General features: G+C 59.7%; 1 protein-coding gene across 2 annotated transcripts in view; it reads right to left on the minus strand.

The window, feature by feature from the left end:
* The window catches only part of FAM78B (family with sequence similarity 78 member B), a 50,228-nt gene extending 30,331 nt beyond the window's left edge, over positions 1–19,897 (minus strand). For both annotated transcript variants that reach the window (XR_004973462.1, XM_036344933.1), the window contains exon 1: positions 19,462–19,897. Coding sequence is in view for 1 of the 2 variants with exons in the window: in XM_036344933.1 (XP_036200826.1) it covers positions 19,462–19,724 (263 nt within the window). In the remaining variant the exon portion in view is untranslated. The remainder of the gene's footprint in view (positions 1–19,461) is intronic.
* Between the last annotated feature and the right edge of the window lie 762 nt (positions 19,898–20,659).

A 20,659-nucleotide genomic window follows, 5' to 3' on the forward strand; every position in this document is an offset into this window, starting at 1 on the left:
CCAATTCATTCCAGAAACTACTGCCAAACAGCCCCTTAAACATAGCCCTGACCATGGCACCCCCTGCTCAGCAGCCTTCCACGGCTCCCACTGCTGTCGACGGTAAGGACAACTCACAAACCTGATACTCAGTTGCCTCCTGCTACCTCTTCCTCTAATCCTACTGATCACACTGTGCCCTCTGCTTAGACCACCTGGAGGCTATGCTGTCCAGTGTCTGCTACCGAGACCCTCGTCAACCCTCAGGGCCCATCCCAACCATCACCTCTGCCGGGAAGCGCATGCTCGATGCTACCTGAGCACCTCTTTCTGGTCCGGGCATGTACACTCTGCATTCCAGTAGTTTCTGTGCTTAAATGTCCCCCCTACCAGAACTTATCACCATGAAAAAAGGCTCTGCTAGGCGCCTTTCTGGCTCTCACTTCGCACAGCAGGCGAAGCGCGCCAGGAGAGGGAACTTACTTGACTTGCAGGAAGCGAAGCACAGACAGCAGGCCACCTGCTGGGCCAGGTATGGAATGCACTGCTTCTTTTCTGCTTCCACATAATCAGCCAGATCAGAAAAGACCAAAGGCTATACAGGATGGTGAGGGCGACCGTGACGTCCGATATTTGCACACACACACTGTCATTTAACAACCCTGCGAGTTGTGCGGTGGTTCTCAATGGGGGGGGGAGGGTAAGGGGGGAAGGGGGGGAGCACAATTCTGCCCCAGGAGACACTGGGCGATGTCTGGGACACTCCTGGTTGTCACACGGGAGATGTTACTGGCATCTAGTGGGCAGAGCCTGGCACGCTGCTAAATGTGCCGCAATGCCCAGGCCAGCCCCGCCGCCTCTTCCAGCAAAGAACTAACTGGGCCAAAATGTCAATCGTGTTGCTGCTGAGAAGCCCCGAATGAATGAAAAGCCACTATTAACCCATGACTCAGATGAAGAAACTGAGTCCCAAACAAGGCAGGTGGCCATTTAATGGCAGGTTCCCTGAGTCCCGTGCTCTTCCTCTCAGCCTGTGTCCCTCTGCACAGCTGACGCCTCGCAGGTCAGAAGCCCCAGACAGACCTGACCGGCGGTGCTATATGAAACCCGGCAGATGTCGCGGTGACACGGATGTGGGTCCAGGTAGGACGACCACCCCCTGCTGGGCCAGGGTGCTTTCCCTCCAAACCCAACGAAACAGTGGGAGGCGATGCCTGGAGCCCGGGGCAGGGCAGACTGCTGCAGGAGGGAAGCAGCCCGCCCACCACGGTGGGAAGGGCGTCTGGACAGGAACAACCCCCACTTCTGTACACCCCCTCCCCGCAGTGGGTAACTGAACCCTCCTGAGGGACGGTGGCTTGGCTGACACCAGCCAGTGTCAAGGTCGGTCTCCTTGCTCACAGCGCTGTGCTGAGGCCAGGAAGGGGCCCCAGGAGAGCGCTATCCGCTGACGGGAACACCGTGCTGGGAAGTCCACACCAGGCCTCGGTCCCTGAACTCCCAGAGCAGAGGGGCCGTGGGCTGAGGAGGGGCGGGGCTTGGCAGACTGATGCCCTTCTTCTTGAGCATTTGAGTGCCTGTCCCTAGACCCAGCCTCCACCGGAGAGGCTGGCTGGTGGGGCTGAGGAAGCCGGAGGCGAGGAAGGGGGCCCGAGGGGCCTGGCACTTCTAGTACCTGAGGGGCAGCCGGGGGCTCCTGTGGCTCACGGAGAGATGGGCACCGGACCGACTGGGCTCAGTGAGGAAGAACGGGGACAACTGAATAAAGTGCATGAGTTCCCTGGGGCCGGGGCGGCTGGGTGACCTAGCGATGGCGAGTGAGCTCCGAATGGATCGTACAGCCTGTGTGTCCGATGGGAACCAGTCTGCGAGCAGTGCTCACGCAGGGCCTGGTCTGACCTCGGCACAGGGCTGTCTGGACGGGAGACGCCGCCTGGAAAAGCCCGCCGCCCGGGCTGAGCAGACGCGGTCACCGCAGCAGGGACCTGGGCCTACGCCGCAGTCACAGGCTCACGGTTGTCGCTCTCGCTCTGACGCCACCTGAGAAAGACGCCCGCTTCCACCAGGCCGGGAACCAGGAAGGCCACGCCCGCTCGCCTGCGTCCAAGTCTGTCCAATTGTTAACATTTGCTCACAGATGCCTGTACTGTGAGAGCAACCAGCTATGAGGACTGGCGCGCAGCAGCCGTGCAAAACCTACAATTAAACGTGACGTCATTACTGTCGTGTGACACGGGGATTGCGCAGTTTGCACGGATAACTGGACGGTGACGGTGTCCCTGCTCTCACTATTACACCCCCGAACTCGGTGTGAGGACTGACACACAGCCGACCCACCCGGCCTGGACTCATACCTGTCGCTGCAGGTGATGGTGTGACTGTGGCCACGTCACTGAACTTCCTGCTGCAGCTCCTCATCGTCCAATGGGAGTATCGGCCACTGTGTGGGGGAACTACTGAGGATTAAATGAGATGTTTGCATGTAACAGGTGTGTGCAAGGGAGTGGCCTTCCCACAGGGCACCGCCCTTCCCCTCATCCCACCATAAGGTGAGGTGGCAGGTGAGGTGTCCCTCGCCCCATGATTCTGCACTCGTTGCCAAACTGTTCTACCCCTCGTGTTGGGACGAAGGCACCATGTTCCAAAGCCGCTTGCTCCCAGTGTTTTCTGTGAAGGAGCCACTAGGAAAGCCTACCCATACTGCACCAGCTATGTCAGTTGTTGGCAAACGGTGGCTCGGCAAACCACGCTCACGAGCCACATGCGGCTCTTTGGCCCCTTGCGTGTGGCTCTTCCACAAAATACTGGCTCTTCCACAAAATACTGACTTCTGCGCACGGGCCACGAAGTTTCAATCGCACTGTATGTGCGTGCCTGAACGTGGTATTTTGTGGAAGAGCCAGTAAGGGGCCAAAGAGCCGCATGTGGTTTGCGAGCCGCGGTTTGCCGACCATGGAGCTATGTGAGCTGGTCTGGGCGCTGCCGCCCAAAGGTTGTCAGATAAGCGGCGGCCTGAGCTGCAACGCCTGCTCCCGGGTGTGATGAAACAGGCCCCCGGAATCTGCTGGCTTCCCTCGGTGACCGAGGACGGAAGAAGTCGGGGCAGTTTGCAGGGCTGCCCACTGTCCCGTCTGTGCCCTCGGGGGCCGGGGACAGCCTCTAGGGCTGGGCTGAGGTCACCAGCAGAGCTGGGAATTTGGTGGCAGCCCTGGGGATATCGTGGGCTCTTTATCAAGTCGGGATCTTGCTGGGACAAGGGGCGCTGCTGGCTCCGGGAAGGACAAAGTGGCCCTCTCCCCCACCTCTTCCTTTGGGAGCAGGGTTTCTGCCCACGCCCAGCGCCTCCTGGCTGCACCGTGGGGAACGGAGGGCTGAGCGTCTCACCCAAGAGCCGCTGGTGGACCCTGGAACTCCAGGGAGGCCCTCGCTGAGTGGGGGGCACCTGGTCCCTCTCTTCAAGGGGCTGGGGTCCAGCTGCAAAAAGAGGGGGCTTTTCACATCAGGACGCTCCATAAAACACAGAAAGGCTTTGTGACTCGAGGAGCCCTGCCATTACTTTAGGTTGTGTCTAAGCTTGAAGGATACGTTCCCCAGGCTGCAGCCCCGCCTTGCGCCCTTGACCCTGGGCTCCAGCTCAGAGAAGCGCTCCAGGCCTGCTTCTGTGGCATCAGCACAGGCCAGTGAGTCTGAGGCCTGCCGAGTGCACAGGTCCAGCACGGGGACCAATGGAAAGGCCAGGAGAGGCGCTGTGCCCGCCAAGGATCAGGGCCGTGACAGCCCAGGATCAGGCGCCGTGGCCCAGGGAGCTCCGTCCAGGGAGGGCCGTGGTCCGGGCAACCGCACACGAGGCCACAGAGCCCGGGGCTCCGCCTGTTGTCTCTGGGCCAGATCACTTGGGTTCCACTCTGGAGAGCTGGGCTTGGAACAGGTTCACTGTCTCAATTCCGTCACCTGTGAGCGGCCATCACAGGAAAGTGCCTGGCGCAGGGCTGCTGTGAGGACGCAATGCGCTCAGACATGGAATATTCGGGCTCACAGAGTGTTAGGTACTGTATGTGGTAGAGGCTGGGACATGTGGCCCAGATGGAGGAGGCGCCGGGAGGCTCTCTGGGGAGAAGGGAGGGTGACCCCGGCCAGGGCTGCACGGCTGAGGCATGGAGGGGACTGGCAGGTGAGACGGGTGAGGGATGCCCCTGGCTCCTTGGCGGGGGTGGGGGGGGGCGGGGGGGGGACGTAGGGGGGCGCGGGCCTCGGCACCGGAGGTTGGGCTCCTTGCTGACGAGTGTGCGCCTCGTTGGCTTTTGAGCAGGAGGTTGACGTGATCGGACCTGTGTTCTGAGATGCCCTCTCTGACTGAGGCATCAGGGGAGGGTGGATTCGGGGGGCGGGAGGCCAGTTGGGGGGCCCTGGCGATGGTGCAGATGTGAGAAGCGGAGGCTGCACTCAGGAGGAGCTGGAGGAGGACAGCCGCAGGCAAGAGGACAGGCCACATGTGCTAAAGGCACCGACAAGAACCATGGAGGGAGCCCTCCCTCACCTGCCAGGCCCTGTGCCAGACCTGGCTTGGGCACGGGGCGTCCTGTAGTCCTCACCTACAAACCTCGAAGGGTGGGTGGGCGAGGTGGGAGGAAACGGCTGCCTGGGAGGGCACGTGAGACAGGACGGCTAACTTATCTTTGATGGGAATTAAAAAGGAAGGAGAGTTCATCAGGGAGGGAGTGATGACGAGGCAGCAAAACAGCTGACAAAGGCACCAATGAAATCCTGACCCGAAGTGGGTCAGTCTAGTCACCGGGTTCCCAAAGGACAAAGGGGTGGGCTGCCTACTTCTAATTATTCAGGAAACAAACACCAGAGCTCAAAACTGCCCGAAGGCCCATAAATGCACGTGCATCGGGCGGTGGGAGGGGAGAGAGAGAGAGAAAGAGAGAGAGAGAGAGAGAGAGAGAGAGAGAGAGAGAGAGACAGAGAGGGAGAGAGAAAAGACAGAGACAGAGAGAGGCTGATTGAGATTTCTTTCCCCGGTCCACGCGCGCTCCGGCACTCGGGTGTGGGAAAAGCTGTGGGAAGGAGGGGCAGGCGCGGCGATCCTCTTTATGAATGATCTTCATGTGGGTGTCACAGGAATAAAATCAACAGATGGCGATGCATTTGTAAAAAATGGAAGAGACAGATTGAACTCGGGAGCACAGGCACCCTTCAGCTGCCTCCAGGGAAGGGAGGCCCGTGAACATTACGCATTTCCTAAGGATGAGCTCCATTCCGAGGGCGAGGGCGGCGGGAGGCAGGGACGGAGGAGCAGCTGGCGGTCTCCCTGACGGAGCAGAAGAACCAGAGCGGACGAGGCGGAGAGGGGCAGAGAGCGGCCTCCCATTCATCCCCAGCCGCACTGGCTCTTGACAGGCAGGGCGTGGGGGTGCTTTTCTCCCGACCCTACAGAGCCCGGGTGGACGGTGCCCTGCGGAGGCCGCCCTCCCGCTTCCCACCGGGGACCGGGGCCAGCCTTCTCCCTCGGTTCATTCATCTTTCTTTTTTGTTGTTTGTTTTGTTAATCCTCACCTGAGGATACTGATTTTTAGGGAGAGTGGAAGAGAGAGGGAAAGACAGAGAGAAGCATCGATGTGAGAGAGACACATCGATTGGTTGTCTCCTGCGTGAGCTCTAGGCTTGGGCCATGATGGAGCCTGCAACCAAGGTACATGCCCTTGACTGGAACTGAACCCAGGACCTTTTGGTCCGCCAGCCAACACTCCACCCACTGAGCCAAACCAGCCAGGGCCATTCATTCATCTTTCCACAAAAGACGCGGCCCTTGTCCAGCCTCCTGCCTGTGAAAGAGTGATTTGGGTTTCTTTGAAAAAGCCAGCGATGGGGTGGGCTTTGGGGGGACCTGACACCACCTCCTATGCTTGATACCATTTAAAAAGCACACTTCAGCCCTGGGCTCCTTGCTTCTCAAACTCTGCCAGAGAAGACAGGTGGCGGGGTGCCCTCAAGCTGGGGTGAGTCCATTCTCGTCAAAGGAAATGAAGGATGTGCCACCTGAACGAACGGCCCTGGGACAAGAGAGCGGGCCCCCGTCTGCCACCCACAGCCCCGCGAGGGCATGGTCCGCAGAAACCCCCACTCCTGACTCATCTTACATTTTCCATCAAGGTTGTTTCGTTCGTGTTCGCCTTTCCAAGTCAGAGGTCTCTAAACATGGAACCAAGACAGGCGTGCACATCTTGGAAATTCTCCTGCCTGCCTCACTCCCCACCTGTCCAAGCACCTCTGGCGCCTGCAGGTTGGCACCTTGCCTGCGCTCACCAAGGGAAAGGGCTTTTCCATGGGCCCCGGGGGTGTGTGGGGGGCTGTGGCAGGGGACGCTCACCTGCTCTGGGCTGTGTGGAGGGGGAGGGCTGAGTCAGGCATTCCCCCAATACCCTCCCAGCGGCTCCCTGACGTGAGAGGCCAAAAGCCTTATCTTAGGGAGAGTCAGCAGAATGGCCAGCTGTGTCTGTTCCCGGCCAAAGACAAACTCAGGTCGGACACAGCTCCGGCCCCCATGGGCCGTCCCTGCAGGTTCCCACAGGAAGGCGGCTCTTTGTCCGGTGGCTGCACATGAAACGGAAGCTCAAACTCGGGACCCAGAGGCCAGGGGCTGGGGAAGTGGGCAGAGTGGACAAGAGTCAGAACACACTCCGTCTGTCTGCACCTCTGGCCTTGGACCCGTCACGGGCTCCCGAGTCTGGTTTCTTGCTTTGCCAGAGAAGCAGCGCGGCCCCTCCTCGCTCTCACCTGCGGTGAGGAGCAAAGTGCCTCCCGCTTCTGTGAACAGAGAGGACGGCGGCCACTGACACGGCTCAGGAGGCCCAGAGCCCCGAGGACAGGGCTCCGCCTGACGTCTCTGGAACTGCTCATGCCATTTTGCTGAAAAGGCTTTGACCTCCGGGCCAGTTTCTACCTTCCCCATTCAGGGTTTGATGGTGTCCGGGACCCCAAAGATGATATGTACTTGGGATCCTACTGAGTCGCTGCTTCTGCCTCTGAGTTAAAAGGATCGATCGTTGGGTCGGGGGTGGCTTATTAAGCCGATGCTCAAATTCAGAACCCAGAAGGACAATTGGAGGGCAAAGTGGGCGAACAGTGAGGGGTCCCGGGGGCATCTCCCTCCACCCCTCGGCCTGGGCATTCCGCGTCCTCTGGCCGCCGGGGCCGGGATACCCTGACTCCCTTTCGGAGCTCTGGGTCCTCCGCCCTCCTTGGTGCTCAGCTCCCTTTACCACTTTGTGGCCATGACCCCCAATCTCTCCACTGGTCTCGCCTCAGCCACCGAGCGCACACACAAGCCATCGAGTTCCTAGAAATTCTGAGCTCCTAACCGGATTCCAGGGCTTGAGCTCTGGGCCTGGGTCTCAGCTGCCTGGGTTCAGGCAGGGCCAGATCTAGGAGCTGGTCAGAGAGGACCTCGCCAGAGAGGCAGCCACGGAGGATCACAGTGCAGCTCAGTGGGTGCCACAGGGACACGGGGACGGGAGATGCACTCACACCAGCTCGGGGAGGGCTGTGTGCGGTGAGGGCGACCAGAAAAGCCCTCGGCTTGTGGAGAGTGACAGCTGCTCCCCTCCTCGGGCTGGGCCTCCCTGGCCACCCAGCCCATGGTGTCCCAGCACAATGCCCAGCCCCCAAGTGCCGAATAAACACCAGCTGGTGGGTCAGCTGTGCAAAGGGCTGACAGGCCCACCAGGTTTCCTTCACGCATCAAAGTTTTCCCAGCCTCTCTCCAGGTGTGTACCAGGCACCCAATGAATACCTGGCCATTGTTTCTTCATCCATTGTTAAAAAAATTTAACCTGAACAGGAAGTACCTGCCACGCACCAGGCACGGCTCTGAGCGCTTCATACATGTCAGCTCACCTCATCTGCCCAGCAGCCTGGGACGGGGAAGCTGCCTGAGGCCACAGGGAGTCCGTGGCGGAGGCAGGGTTTGAACCCAAGGACAGAGGACGCCAGGCTTTGTAACCGAGCACAGGGCGATGGGCTCTGGGTGACTGGTGGCTGTGAAGCCCAGGCCTCCCTGTGGGATGCTTCCGGTTTGGGGGTCATTTTTAACGACAGCAGCAACGACACTGTCTCTCCAGCCGTGCCCACCCACGTGGACACCTTCCACGCACACGATCGCTAAAGGCAAGTGGTCAGGGGTCCTGAAAGCTGCTAACACCACGCACTCAAATCTCCGATATTTTTTTAAGAGTGTGTTTTCTGGGCTTCCAGATGAATTGTGAAATGCCTTTCAGACACTTGCAGTTTGGCAAGAGCGCTGGCAATGGTTTTATCAGATGTTCCAGTGATTTGCTGACCTCAGCCTTCCCTGAGGCTAATTTCCCTCTTTCCGGGGAAGCGATGACCTACAACAATGGAGGCTGGAAGCGCAGGTCAAGAGTCCTGGGACCCTGGTGCTAACTCTGGTCCTAGTGCTGAGTCTGGGCAAGTTACATGCTCTTTCGAAGGCCTGTTTCTTTAGTGAAACAGGGACCATGTAAATGTCAATGGGCTTTAACTGAGATAGGATTTGAGTAAAACGCCAAGCATCTCACGTTCGTCCCGGAGCTCACCTGACAGCCAGTGGGGGAGATGCAGCTCGGACATCTGATGGGACCCGAGGGAGGGACAGCTCCTCGGCTGCCTGGAGCCGAGGCCCAGCCGACAGTGCCAGCGCAGCTCCGACCCTCCTGCCCCAACACCGTGCCTGCCGGGCGGGTCACTCCCGGAGACTCATTCCATTCTGGTGTGCTTCTCAGGAAAATGACAGGCTTTCATAAAGAACCAAAACTCATCGGATTGAGTTGTTAGTTACAAACACAGACTTGTTTTAAAATAAACTCAGTCCTCTGAAGATCTCAGGGGTCTGCTGATTAGCTGTTGGTGGGGGCCCCCCTCCCCCCAATCCAGCCAGGGCACAGCAAGCTGCACCGGCCCCCTGCACTCCTGGCCCCCCACCCCTCCTGCAGGGGAAGCAGCGTGGCAGTCAGGTCCCACTCTCCGCTAAAACGCCTCAAGTTCACAAAAAATAAAAGAAGAATATCGAGAGGAACCCAACTGAAAACCACAATAGAAACAATCTCGGGCTGCTAGGCTGCCCCTCCCAGCAGCCCCGTCTGTTCCATCCCCCGGGGCCGCCGCTAAGCCTGCTGCCGGGAGGGCCCTGGCCCCTCACAATCTGTCACTTTAACACACTTGGATCCTGTTTCTACCCGAGCTGCCAGGGCATGGAGCTGCCTGGCCTGTCTGTGGGCAGGGGCCAGGGGCCACGTACGCGGCACAGCCCCTGAGCTGGGGCGGGGGGGGGGGGGGGGGGGGGGGGGAGGGAAGAGACTCCGGGTGCTGCGGGCCCAGAGTGAGCCCCAGTTTGTCTCACATCCCCCTCCCTCGGCTGTTAAGCCCTCCCGTTCCCTGCCATCTGTGATGGGCCTCTCTGGGGAGACCCTCTCCTTTTTCACTTGCAAACCATGGCCTGTGGCCTGCCAGCCCTGGGAACAGGCTGGTCTTGTTGCTCCGGCAACTGTGGAGACATCCCTTGGGGTGCTGGAGGCTGCGCCCTGTGCAGGCAGCCACCTCTGCCCACAGATGTGGACCCTCACCAGACAGGGTGGGGGATGCCTGCTTACTGCTCTACAGCCCAGGGGCCCCGGCCTTGGCCCAGGAGTGAGCCGCTGGCTCCCGGCCGGCCGGGTGTGCAGTGCTGCGGCTGGCATTGGAGATCACCGGCTATGACGTCGGAGGGCCTGGGCCAGAGCCCTGTCCTGCTCCTCACTGGTGGGTCACGGCCCTCTCTGGGCTTCAGCACCCCCATTTATAAAACGAGCAGATGGGCTGGATGACTTCTGGCACCGCCCCAAACCCCCAAGTCGGGGTGAGTCTGCTGGCCCCCAGGTGCATTTCCAGCTGCTCTCTAATCTAGATTCTGGGGTGACTGGGATCTGGTAGCAGCCACTTCGAGGTCACTGGAAGGGCAGTGTGCTGATCTGGGTGCCGGGATGGTCCCCTGGGTCTGACCCATGACCCCTGCTCAGTGACAGCATGTCCTGACCAGCCAAGCACACCCGCTGGGAGGTGAGGGGGACTGAAATCCGTTTCCCAGGCCTCCTCGCGAGGACAAAGCCAGCGTGCGGGCAACATCCACTCTCGCACGCACTCAGTCCCCTGCCACGCGGCGGGTAACCTCATGGGAGTCCCTGGAATGCTGGTTTCCAACCTGGCCCGTCACTGACCAGCTGGGAAAGTGGGCAAGCTTCTCCCCTGTCGGCCTCAGTCTCGCCATCTTTACTCGGGACGGGAAGGGATGGGCGCCAGCTCCGCAGGCAGCTACTGGGAAGCGATTAGAGCAGCGGTTCTCAACCTGTGGGTCGCGACCCCTTTGGCGGTCAAACGACCCTTTCACAGGGGTCGCCTAAGACCATCCTGCATGTCAGATATTTACATGACGATTCGTAACAGTAGCAACATTACAGTTATGAAGTAGCAACGAAAATAATGTTATGGTTGGGTCACAGCATGAGGAACTGTATTTAAAGGGCCAGAAGGGTGAGAACCACTGGTTTAGAGCTAGGAGGTGCCCAGCAAATGCTGCTGCGATTGTCATGATTGTCACCGAGGGCTCATGGCCTCTTGGGGAGACAGTCAGCAAATTTCTGCCCGTTCCTTAAGGTGGACTCCGGTCCTAGAAAAAGAGGCTCCGGACTCCGAAGGCCAGGCCGCCGTCCTCAACAGGAGTCTGGGTTTACTGTTGGGGCACGTACATCTTCATCCTTCCTTAAAATGTCAAGGCTGCTCATGGAAGTTTGAAACAGATTCTCCAATATTTGAGTCACTCAGAGAATCTGGTCTGGAGCCCCGAAGGCTCGGGGCGGGGCCGCCACGTTAATGGAGGCTCCGCCTGGTCTCTTAGGAGGAGGAAGAAGAGGAGGCAGCCTCCTCTCAGGAGAGCTCATCTGAATGTCCTTCAAGCCTCATGCCCCCCACATCCTGGATCCTGACACCTCCGCACCCTCGAGGCCAGGCAAAGCAACTCCTCACTGCCTGTTTCTGGTGGTTCCCCATGTCCCCACCACCATGCGTGCCCAGGCGCCACCCCCCCTCCTCTGCCTGCCTGCCCCTCCAGGGCCTGCACAGCATGCTGACGAGGCTGATTTACTGCCTCCCGTTAGTCAGACCCTGACAGCCTCTGCGCGGCTGCCCAGCTCAGCCCACGAGCCAGTGTGGAAAGGTCAGGGCCCGGGAGAGGGAGCCGGGGCAGCCTGCCAGTCACCTCACGAGGTGGCACAGGCCTGATTTATTCTGTTTTAACCTGACAGCCTGAAATTTCTCTTTGCTTTTGTTGAACACGTTGACGTGTCCTCATCTACCCTCTCTCATCTTCAGAGGCCTCTGGGCCCTGTCCTACCCAGAGGGGCTCAGTGTACACGGCTCCTGTCCTGGTTGGCTGACCATGACCGTGGCACAGGAGGGCACTCGGGCAGGAGGCAGGGGGCCTGGACGCCAGGTCTGATTTGATCAGTACCTGCCAGCAACCTTGAGCATGTTATTTCATCTAAAATGGGAAAACCGGTTGCCTTCAATAGGTTTCACGATTATTGTGAGGTTAATTAGGGGAGGTCCCCTTATTAAGGGACAAAATTGTGAATATGTGTATTATTAAAAACACATCATAAAGAATGTATCAGAAAGCATTTTGGACACAAATTGCTTGTGGTGCTGGTCTCATCTGTCCACCAGGCTGGGAACCAACCCCACACTTCCTGGCACAGACGGCATGGCTTCCTGCTCTCACTGCGCCCAGGACCACGGCTCGGAGCAGACCTGGAGGGTGGATTCTGCTGGGACGCGGAGCCACACCCACGCGAGTAGTCGGAAGACAGAAGACAGCCGTCCCTGTCCCCTCCTTCTGTGCCCGGACCACACCCTCCGGTTCCCCCAGGCTGACCCAGCGTCGCCCCCTGGTGGCACCGTCGCCTCCAGCACGTGCACAGCACTCCCTCAGGAGAGCCCCCCACAGAGGTTCTTGAAGGAAACAGCACAGACCTTGCTGCCCATTCACGTGCAGGCACGCGAGACGCTGAGCTGTTCAGGGGCCTGCAAAGGTCACAGCGAGGGCACTGGGACTCACGTCCCCGAGCTGGGGAGCCAGCGGCTGTGTCTTCACTGGGCACAGTCAGCGCGACCCGCTGGCTGGGTTCCCAGGGCCTGAGCGGCAGGGTCCCGCGGCCACACGGCCTGACAGGGCGAGAATCCCGAGCCAGGTCCTCCCCGGGGGCCTCTTCTCCTCCCGGCTGAGCGGAGGGATGAACTCCCAAGGCAGCACCTGAGGGGCGGGGCGACTGTCTGCTGGGCCCGGGGCCGCCCCTCGGGGCTGACATGAGGCCACAGGGGGTCCCTGAGCCAAGGCACCCCACCTCGCCATGAGCCACCCCGCACTGAAGGTGTCCCTGCGGCCACGGTGGAAGCTCCCCGCACATCACCTGTAATGTCATTTTGTTCCCCTTCCCGTGGCAGGACCTCCCAGACTCTGAACACAGTCCCTGCACCCGCACACGCACACCCCTCTTTACGAACCATCACAACCCCAGCACCGCAGTGATGTGGGTGCGAGAGACAGGGGACTCAGCCATGGCTCTGCCCTGGGGGGGACATCCGCACTGTGGGCCTCTCTGTCGTGGGGTGGGGACTCCAGCCCTCCCAGGGGCCCTGGCAGCCATGGGCCCTGCCTCTGAGGGGCCACCACACTGCTCTGTGACTGCTAACTTCAGGTTCCCTCTGGTCTCCTCACGGCCACTTCCTGCGGTTCGTGTTCGCACAGCAGAAACAGTGCCCCTCTGTTGTCCCTAGAACTTTTCTCACCAGGGGACCTAAGTGCCTGGTTGCGAGAGTGGCAGGATCACCTACTCGAGTACTGAGGACAAAGCTGAGCGTCTCCCCAAACGCCAAGGAAACGCTGGGCCAGCAATGGCAGGGACCTTAACCAGGAGGCCTGTGTCCTGACACGAAAGGAATGCTAACCTGTCCCGCCACCGCTGGGCCCGGCAGGACACGGGGCCGGAGGCATCCCAGCTCAGCCACTCGCTGGACGTGTGGCCTCAGGCCAATCCTCTGACCTCCCCGAGCCTCAGTCTCCCATCGATAACAGGGGCAGAATAATAGCATCCAGCTCCAGGGCCACAGGGAGGGCCAGATGGGCCATGAAAGCGGGGCCCTGCCTTCCTCACCAGGCCCTGCATGTCCTCACGCAGGAGCCCCTCTTTCTTAATCTGGAACTTCGTGAAGCACTTGCAGATCGGCCTGGACAGCACTGACCTCCCTGTCATGGGGAAGGTCGCAGACACCCTGCAGCCCTCACCCTCTGCCCGCTCCCACGTCCCACCCAGCGCTGTGCAGCGATCTTAGCATCCCAGGCTCTCCAAATCCGTGTCCTTTCTAGCTCCCCCTTGGTTTTCCCCCTGAACTCTTTCTCCATCATTTGTCTCCTTGCCCTGCCCCCCCCCCCCCCCCCCCGGGACTCAGAGTTGTGTTTTATCTGCAGCCAGCTAATGCTGATAAGATCTGCCTCCTCCTCCTCCTTCCTGGGAGATGGAGAGATTACAGGCCCAGGGTCAGGCCAGTTGTCAAGGGCACTCAGGACTTCCTTGGGGACAGGACCCTGTGCCCCTATCTGTGGCTCTAGACCAGGGGTCCCTAGTGTTTCTGGTGAGGAGCAGCTCTGGCTACTTCCTGATCAGGAGCCCCTGGCTGGGAGCGGAGTGGGATTGGGGGGACAGGTATGGGCACAAGTGGCCTGGACACTCATCAGGCTCCCTGGACAGACAGGCCAAGCTGGGCCTCAAGAGCAAAATGCCTGCAGGAGGCATCTGGGTGGGCAGCGAAGGGCCTGCCCATGGCCACACCGCATGCACAGGCAGCTGGGAACACAGGGAGGTTGGCTTTGGGGCACTGATGGCTGGGCAGGGGGGCATCTCAGCAATGGCCATAGTCTCATGTCCACAGTCTGGCTCAGGTCCAAGTGGGTTATGCGGGCGGAGCAGGACAATGGCAGGCTTTCTATGTCATGTCTCCTTGGGGACTTAGAGTGGCCGCGGTGTTTGCTGAACACTACTCCTGGCTCCTGCTACACAGGGGCCCACAGGGACAGAGGCCATGGCAGAAGCCTGCGCCGAGGAGGCAACGCGGAACAAAATGGCACGAAGCACCGCGAGGGAATCTGTCGCGTGCTGAGCGGCGGGAGTGTCCAGCGCTCCACTGCGTGTGGGATTGGCCTCAGGTTTCGTATGAAAAGCTAACACAAGGAGAGACATGGTTCGGGGGAGAAGGTCAGACAAATGGCTCATTTATTTATCTTCATCAGATGTTTCTTGAACCTGTGCTGCGGGCCCAGCACTGTTCGTTCGTCGAGAATGAAATGGGCTGATGTTGCCGGAGCCGAGGCAGGTGGAAACCAGCGCACAATTCTCTCACTAAGTGGACCGCACACAGTGGAGGAAAGGACAGCCCTACATGGGGAGGCAGGGGCTCTCCGCAGAGCTAACCGCTGAGACCTGGAGGGGGAGCTGGAATTTGCTAGAAGAGGGTGGGTGGAGAGCATTTCAGACAGAGCAGCCCATGGAGAGTTCTGGGTTGGGAACAAGTTGGTCCCTTTGGAGAAATGGGAAAAGGCTGGCCTGGCCTGGGGACAGAAATTCAGAGAGTGGGGAGATATCCTCAAAGCTTACCCAAGTGCATGGAAGTCATTAAAGGGCTTAAGCAAAAAGTGGTAGCGCTTACAACTTTAAAACATCACTCAGGCTGCTGTGGGGGAGGACCTGGAGGTGGTGAGTTTGGTTAGAAAGCCGCTGTCGGAGCCAGGACAGTGATGGTGATGTGTCCTAAGATGGAAGGGGTGGCTGTAGGGAGTGTGGCCGGACAGAGCCACCCGGGGTCCATAGGGAGTGTGGCCGGACAGAGCTACCCAGTGGCCATAGGGAGTGTGGCCGGACAGAGCTACCCGGTGGCCATAGGGAGTGTGGCCGGACAGAGCTACCCGGTGGCCATAGGGAGTGTGGCCAGACAGAGCTGCCCTGGAGATGCCAGCAGGACTGGAGCATGGACCCGAGGTGTGGGGGAATACCTAGGCTGACACTGATGTGGATTCGGGGTGGGCGCTGCAGTGGAGGTCAAGGGTTCAGGTTTGAATTTGCAAAGCTTGAGATGTCACCCAGACGGCCAAGGGGAAATTTTGGGTAGAGACACACACACACACACACACACAGACACACACACACACACACACACACACACCCCTAAGCTGCAGGAGAGCATTGGCGGCCACTGGGATGGATGAAATCTCCCAGGGAGTAGCCCTGGCTGGTTTGGCTCAGTGGATACAGCGTCAGCCTGTTGACTGAAGGGTCCTGGGTTTGATTCTGGTCAAGGGCATATGCTCGGATTGCGGGCTTGATCCCCAGTAGGCAGTGTGCAGGAGGCAGCTGATCAATGATTCTCTCATCAGTGATGTTTCTATCTCTCCTCCCTTTCTCTCTGAAATCAATAAAGATATATATATATATATATTTTAAAAAAGAAATCTCCCAGGGAGCACGTAGAGCGAGCAGAGGCCTGATGAGCTGCCTCTTCAGGTGAGAGAGGGAGAGGGAGGGGAAGCTGGACAAACAGCGCGGCAGCTCCCGAAGGCAGTGAGTGGGACGAGGAAGCCGTCAGCCACAGGAACGCTGCTGAGAAGGTGAGCGTCTCTCTAAAGAGGCTGCTGGACTTGGCGACACGGACATCACAGACGAACTGAGTGAGAGCCGTTTGGAATGAATGAAAACCTGCCTGGGTGGAACGGAGCAGGTGACAGAGGGAGCGGGCACAGTCAGATCTTCAGTGACGCTGGCTCTGAGGGAAGACTAGACAGACAGGCTGAGCTGAAGGAGGGCAGCGAGCGAGGACCTCCTGACTCCTAAAGCTCCCCCCAGGCCAGCATCCTCCTTCCATCAGCCTGGGCTGACCAGAGGGTTTGTTCCCCTCCAGTTCTAGAAGGCGATTCACATGGGCTCCTCATCAGCCTCAGCTTCCCCTCCTCCATCCTTGACATACGACCCATTTCTGTTCAGAAACCTCTTGGGTTGGACTCTACGATCCAAAACTCCCAACATAAAGGTCCATGTCCTACTGAAAGCCCCGTGTGCCCGAGAGGTCTGAAGGCATGGATCCCTCCTATACTCCCACCTCGACCTGGTCTTTTCCAGACCACAATGTCCAAGGACTTCCCCAACACACCCAGCCCCCCTTAGGACCCCGCTCCCACAGTCTCCACTTGGAAGCTCCACTCCAGCCCCGCCCCTCCCTTGCATTTGCTGTTTTCCCTTCAGAATCAGTCTTCCTTGCCCAGCGGAATCTTGTCCAGTCCAGTCCAGTCTGGTCCTTACACCTCCTGAGAACCCTGCCCGGTGCCCAGCCTCTCCGGCATCCCCCCACCTCTCACACTGAGGAGCAGGGAAGCTGCCCACAGACTCCAGAACGCCGGAGGCCCTCGGAAACACGGGTTTATTGACGGGGGAGGGGGGGTGGGGGGGTGGGTGGGGGTGGAGAAAAGCAGGGGCCCTTCCTCACCAACGACGAGACCCGCATCACCACGGCTGCAGCGGCAGGGTTCACGACACAACGGGGCGCACGAGTACTCCCCATCCTGCCTCTACAGAATCATCTACGCAAGTCCCATCACTCGACTTCAAGTTCAAGTTAAGCTCCGGCCATCATGATAAGCAACTATTTCAGGACCCTATTCTTGGAGATGTTGAAAATTTAAACCACAAAAGTTTACGTTTTCTGTTAAGCCATAAATAGGGTTTTCTTGCCGTTCTGAGTTGTGGATTTCCTCAACTTTTCAAATATTGAAAAGGCAGCTTTCTAAACCCAGTCCTCTCATCCTATCATGCTTCGTGTCATAACAAGCGCATTGATTGCACACAGGTGCCGGGGTTTTTCCACTCAAGGTGCCGGCTGAAGTGGACATCAAACCCAGCAGACTGCAGCGACTCATGTCATATGAGCTCCCACTAAAAAGTTGACACTGGCCAAGTTTTCAGGCATCAGCATTTTGTGGAAATTGGTTCAATCAAAGCTGGGCTCCAAAGTGGCCTTAAACAGAGCAATTACTGCAGCCACACAGAGGCGGGCGGAATCTGGACACAGATCCATAATGACAGGCTTTATGACTTCTTGGGGACTGTCCTTGCAGACTGTCCTCTGCATCAACAACTTGAAAACCAACAATCTTAAAATGCTGAAAGTAGCAGTTTAACGGCAAAAGCTTCCCCCAATCCGAAGGTTGGAACTCCGTAAGGAAGGTCAGGGAATCCGTGCCCCTCAGCCTCAGCGCTGGCACCAATCCCTGCCTGTTAATGTCAGTTCCAGCGTGGACACACCCTCCCACAGGGTCCAGGAAGTTCAACTCCCACATCTGTTTACTTCTCACCTGGACTTCTCTTGAGGTCGGATACACTTTCTTTTATGGGAAGAATTCTTTATGTATTTGCCTTTGATTTCCTTAAGACCGTGGTCGGCAAACTGCGGCTCGCGAGCCACATGCGGCTCTTTGGCCCCTTGAGTGTGGCTCTTTCTAAGCCTTAGGAGTACCCTAATTAAGTTAATAACAATGTACCTACCTATATAGGTTAAGTTTAAAAAATTTGGCTCTCAAAAGAAATTTCAATCGTTGTACTGTTGATATTTGGCTCTGTTTACTAATGGGTTTGCCGACCACTGGCTTAAGAGACCAAGGTGACTAAGAGTCCTGGCTGTGTGGTCTTGGGAACCTGAGGCTGTTTCTGTTCAGTCCCTCTGGCCTCCTCTACAGGGGCCCCAGGCTGCGATCACTGCCCCCCAGCCCCCATCAAGGTTACACTGCCCTCAGGGCCAGGCCGGGAGGCAGAAGGGAGGGCACCCTTGCCCTGCCTGGGCCTTTCTCTGACTTGGTTGGAAAGAACAGGTTTCTAAAAAACAAAGTAAAACAAAAACCAGCTTTAAGAGACACATGTATTCAAATGTAATCATTCTTTTGAGGGTGTGTCTGTTTTTAAATGATGTGATTCACCCAAAATAATGTCCCCCATTTCTCATCCAGCCGCCTTTGGGGAGAACACGGGGTGTGGAGGCATGAAGGGCCCGCTCTCACACACCTTTAGCCCTGAGCTTTTGTGCTTGAAAAGTGCAAACTCTCTCGGGAGGACGGAAGACCTGTCAGCGTTTCTTTTAGCACCTCCGACTAGTGTGAACTGCCATGCTAGGAGTGCAACAGGGAGCCTGCAGCGGCTTCGGGAGGGTGGCTTGACCCATATCCACACTCCATGGATGAACCTGGGGATTCTAGGGTTTCGGATTAATAAGTGAAATGAGGCTGACTTCCAGAAAAGTGGTTCCCTATAGGCTGCAAGCTAATTAGGGTGCCCTGGACCTGCCCTGGAACAGCCGGTAGAACGCAGGCCCAACCCTTTCAGCCTCTGTAGCTCCATCCGCTCAGAGTCTGCTTCTGAAAGGAGGCTGGCGGGGAATTATGAAAATTTAGTAAATAAGAGAACCCTAGACGCCACCGCACCAGCCTGCAGTTCCGCCCCTGGTGGCCAGGGAGTCTCAGAGGCTGGGTCTCCACCGGTGCCGTACCCGGCACGCGCCGAGCGGCGCTGCTGAAAGGAGTTGGAGAGCTCCCAGATTCGGCGGTGGGAGCCCTCCCAGCGCCGCATTTAGGAAAGTTCTGGAGTAAGTTAAGACCACGGAGCACAAAACGCACAGCGCGCGGAACCAGCAGGAGCCGCTCGCACAGGCCACCAGCCCTGCTCGGCCTGACGCACCGGGTGCCTCTGCTCCCGCTGCCCAGAACTCATCCAGAGGGCGCCCAGCCAGGCGGGCGGTTCTGCCGGGTTTGCGATTCCAGATGGAAATGCCTCCAGGCGTCCTGGCCCGGGGGAAAGGGCTGGATTTCAACAGTCAAAGGAACATGGGCAGAACCACCCAGTCCCGCTCGGACGCCCGGGACCTGCTTCGCCAAAGGACGCGCGGCACAGCCCATGCGCCCCCGCACTCCACTCCTCTTCTCTCTCCACAGGTCCCCCTAAACTCTTCCTGGGAAGCCCCCCAAACCACAGACGACGCCCCGAAACTCCCAGGGCACTGGCCAGCCACCCCCACCCATCTCTCGGACACTCCTTGCCGCGTTCTCTCCGCCCCGCACCGTCTCCTCGCATTCGCGGGGAGTCAGACGCAAACCACGAGAAACTGCTTCGCGAGGAGCCTCCCTACGCCCGCCCAGTCACTGAAACAAAAGCGCAGGGAGGGGGGAGGTGGAAGAGGAGGCGGGAGGAAGGTTTAGACAGAGGATGGGGAGAGCAGAGAGAAGGAGCTGGGAGGAGGTCGGGGTGGGAGCAGAGACGGGGCCGGAGGGAGACCCGCTCCCGTCCCGCGCGGCCGGTCGCTTACATGCCCAGGTCGCTGTAGGTGTTGAAGAACTCCATCTGGTTGCACGCCTGGATCCAGCCCACCACCCAGGTCTCGTGGCGGGGGATGGGGGGCATGACCACGCGGGCCGAGGCTTTGAAGTAGGGGGTCTTGTAGCGCAGGACGATGGGCGAGGTCTCCTCGATGCGCGTGGGGCACTGGTCGATGGTGGCGCACACATCGTACACCACGATGTTCTCGCGCCTGATCCGCGCCTTGCAGGTGATGCTCTGGATGCAGCCCATCCTGCCGCCCGGCCTGCGCGGCGCGGCGCGGGGCACGGGGGCCGCGCGGGCAGCCGGGGGCGCCCGTTACGCCGGCTTGGCGACGCGCCTCCCGCGCCCAGGGCGGCTCAGCTCGCGCCTAGGAGCAGGGCGCCGCGGCCGGCCATCCTCCGGGGAAGCCCCCTCCTCCAGCCGCCGCGCGGGGTCCCGGCGGCCCGCCCCCGCCCCCGCCACGCCCGCCCCTTTCGCCGGCAGGGCGCGCGGAGCGTGCGCTCCTAGGCGGGGATGGGCGCCCCCACCGGCTCCAGCGCCCGCGCGGAGGGCAGGGAAGGGAGCGGTGCTGCGAGGAGGGGCGCCCACCTTGGGCCGGAGCCCGCCGCCCCTCGCCGGAGAGGCGGCGGCGGCCGCATGGAGCCCGGTCCCTCTGCCGCCACCGCCGCCGCCACCGCTGCATGAACCTCTGCACCGCGGCCGCCCCCCGCGAGCAGCGCACCCAGCGGCGGGCGGCCGGCGGCGGCGGAGGAGGCGGAGGACTCGCGCTCCTCCCGGCCCCGCCCGCAGCGGCCGCGTCAGCTCTCCCCGCAGGGCTGGGGACGCCAGGGGGCGGTGACCCGGGCGGAGGGCCGGTGGGCCGGGCAGCCGGGACGTGATCGCGGAGGAAACTGGCTGTGCGCCACTAGTTTTGTCCCTCTCCGGCTGCCGTCCGGGTGGGGGGGTGCTGTGTAGGGTGGGGGTGTTTAAAGGGCCTAGGGCGCCCGGCAAGGCCCGACACGTGGGCCGGGCCTGGCAGGGCGGGGCTGCAGTGGGCGGTGCCCGGGGTGGGCGGGGCGTGGGGACCCGGCTGGAGGGGGCTGAGGTGGGCGCGGGGGTTTGGGGACCTGGCTGGAGGGGGGTGGGGTGGGCGCGGGGGTTTGGGGACCCGGCTGGATGGGGGCTGAGGCGGGCGCGGGGGTTTG

Source organism: Myotis myotis, unplaced genomic scaffold (genome assembly GCF_014108235.1).
Source record: "Myotis myotis isolate mMyoMyo1 unplaced genomic scaffold, mMyoMyo1.p scaffold_m19_p_18, whole genome shotgun sequence".
Lineage (NCBI taxonomy): Eukaryota > Metazoa > Chordata > Mammalia > Chiroptera > Vespertilionidae > Myotis > Myotis myotis.